At 30.1% G+C, this 1,743-nt stretch overlaps 1 protein-coding gene across 1 annotated transcript in view; it reads left to right on the top strand.

Annotated features, from left to right (window-relative positions):
* Positions 1–891: 891 nt before the first annotated feature.
* LOC107462705 (naringenin 8-dimethylallyltransferase 2, chloroplastic-like) overlaps positions 892–1,743 on the top strand; it is an 11,319-nt gene continuing 10,467 nt past the window's right edge. The window contains exon 1 of the mRNA XM_016081335.3: positions 892–1,021. Within this exon, the coding sequence (XP_015936821.2) occupies positions 970–1,021 (52 nt within the window). The 5' untranslated portion in view covers positions 892–969. The remainder of the gene's footprint in view (positions 1,022–1,743) is intronic.

The raw sequence follows: 1,743 nt of genomic DNA, 5'->3' as shown, positions 1-1,743 counted from the left end.
TAAAATACAAAAGAATAATATATTTGAATTATGAAAAAATATCACATTTGCATGAAAAATAAACATCTGCGTTCATATAAAATTTTCACTACATAAATTGTTATCAAATTGACTTTCATTAACGTTTAAGTTCTCAATGTTGCCCTCTGATTAATTAAAATGATCACTGATGTCGGAAGTTAGGGCATTAGAACCTTCTTCACCAATTGTTGACTCCATTTTCGATCCTATTTATTCGCATTCAACAACAACAACGTTAATTTTATAATTACAGCAGTGGCAATGCACCCATTGATCACGAGACAACAGCTGCGGCGGCCATCCTTGAGTCGTGAACAGCAGCGAAGGCGGCGGTCCTGAGGTCATAAACAACAGCAAATGTGGAAGAACGACATCGTGAAACAACTATGGCTGTGGCTGTGCATGTTTCGCAGGACGATAGCACTCTCGGAAAGACAAGCACTGCGGATGACGTGGCTGTCTCTGACGACGACGGTAAATTGTGAATGTGGACCGGTGGAGCATTGTGCAGGTTGCATGACAAAGGTAGAAAAGTGATAAAAAAATCGGTACCGTACGTAGTATGAATGTGTTTAGAAATGCTAATTCTAATTTTTTAAAATTTAAATTTGATAATAATTAATTAATTAAAAATATAAAATTTAAACTTAATTTTATTTTTTTTTATTCGTTGTTCGTGTTGTTTATTATATGCCTTCTGAGCTAACCTTTTCTTTTTTGATTCAATTTGATATTTAATTCAGCTGTTGACTCATTATTTGATTTAGAATTTTCAGTGCATCAGCAAAGCAAATTGGTCCGTCTTTATCAGTACGGTACGGTTGCGTTCTTTAAATAGTTTGAGCCGTAAATGTCTTAGATTGCACAAAGAGATTGTTTCCTTTTCCCTTTTGTCTTGCATTTTCAGAATTTCGCTCCTATTGCATTCTTTGTTCTTTAGATTGAACAATGGCTTTTGGGCTTCTAGGGTCATCATTTCCTACTACTCCCACCACCACCGGTATCTCTTTTTTCATCTTTCTTATTATTACTACTTTTTATTTAATTCAATTTCTTGAATTGTTGTGTTTATTTTTCTATTCTTTATCGTTTACAATAAGATAATGGAGTAAAGCCTCAAATTAGATTTTAAAAATTTTTAATAGACTACTTTAATTTTCAACAAAATTTTAATCACCAACTTAATTAATCTTTAATTTTTTTTATTCAATTAGATAAGTTAATCTTCATATAAGATTGTTCATTTATGTGTATGGAGGGATGATTTAAGAATTTTAAAAAATTTTAACTATTGTTATGTTTTTATTAAATAATAAGAGATTAATTAGGTTAGGTAGTTTTTCACCTTTTTATTTGAATAAAAAATTAAAATAAAAAGAGCCAAATCGACTCACTTGATCCGAATTCAGCCACTCAACTCATCACAAGTTATCTAAATTGAGTAAAAATTATAAGCATCTAAGTGACTCAATCAATATAACTCACAATTCCAACTTGTTTTGATGGTCAAACTTAGAGAACCCTAAAGTCCTACCACTAGTATATAACTCTATACAAACTCAGAGAAACATAAAGTCCACCTTGTTTTGACGGTCAAATGTTTTGATATGATACAAAATGACACTTTCAGTAGCTATTATTTTATTTAATTTAATATTTATAGTTTTATACATGTAATATTTATAATTATATATTTATTATATTTAATATTATTTATTTATT

This window comes from Arachis duranensis, chromosome 8 (genome assembly GCF_000817695.3).
Source record: "Arachis duranensis cultivar V14167 chromosome 8, aradu.V14167.gnm2.J7QH, whole genome shotgun sequence".
Lineage (NCBI taxonomy): Eukaryota > Viridiplantae > Streptophyta > Magnoliopsida > Fabales > Fabaceae > Arachis > Arachis duranensis.
The sequence above is the reverse complement of the archived record's forward strand: the minus strand, read 5'-3'. Positions and strand labels throughout refer to the sequence as shown.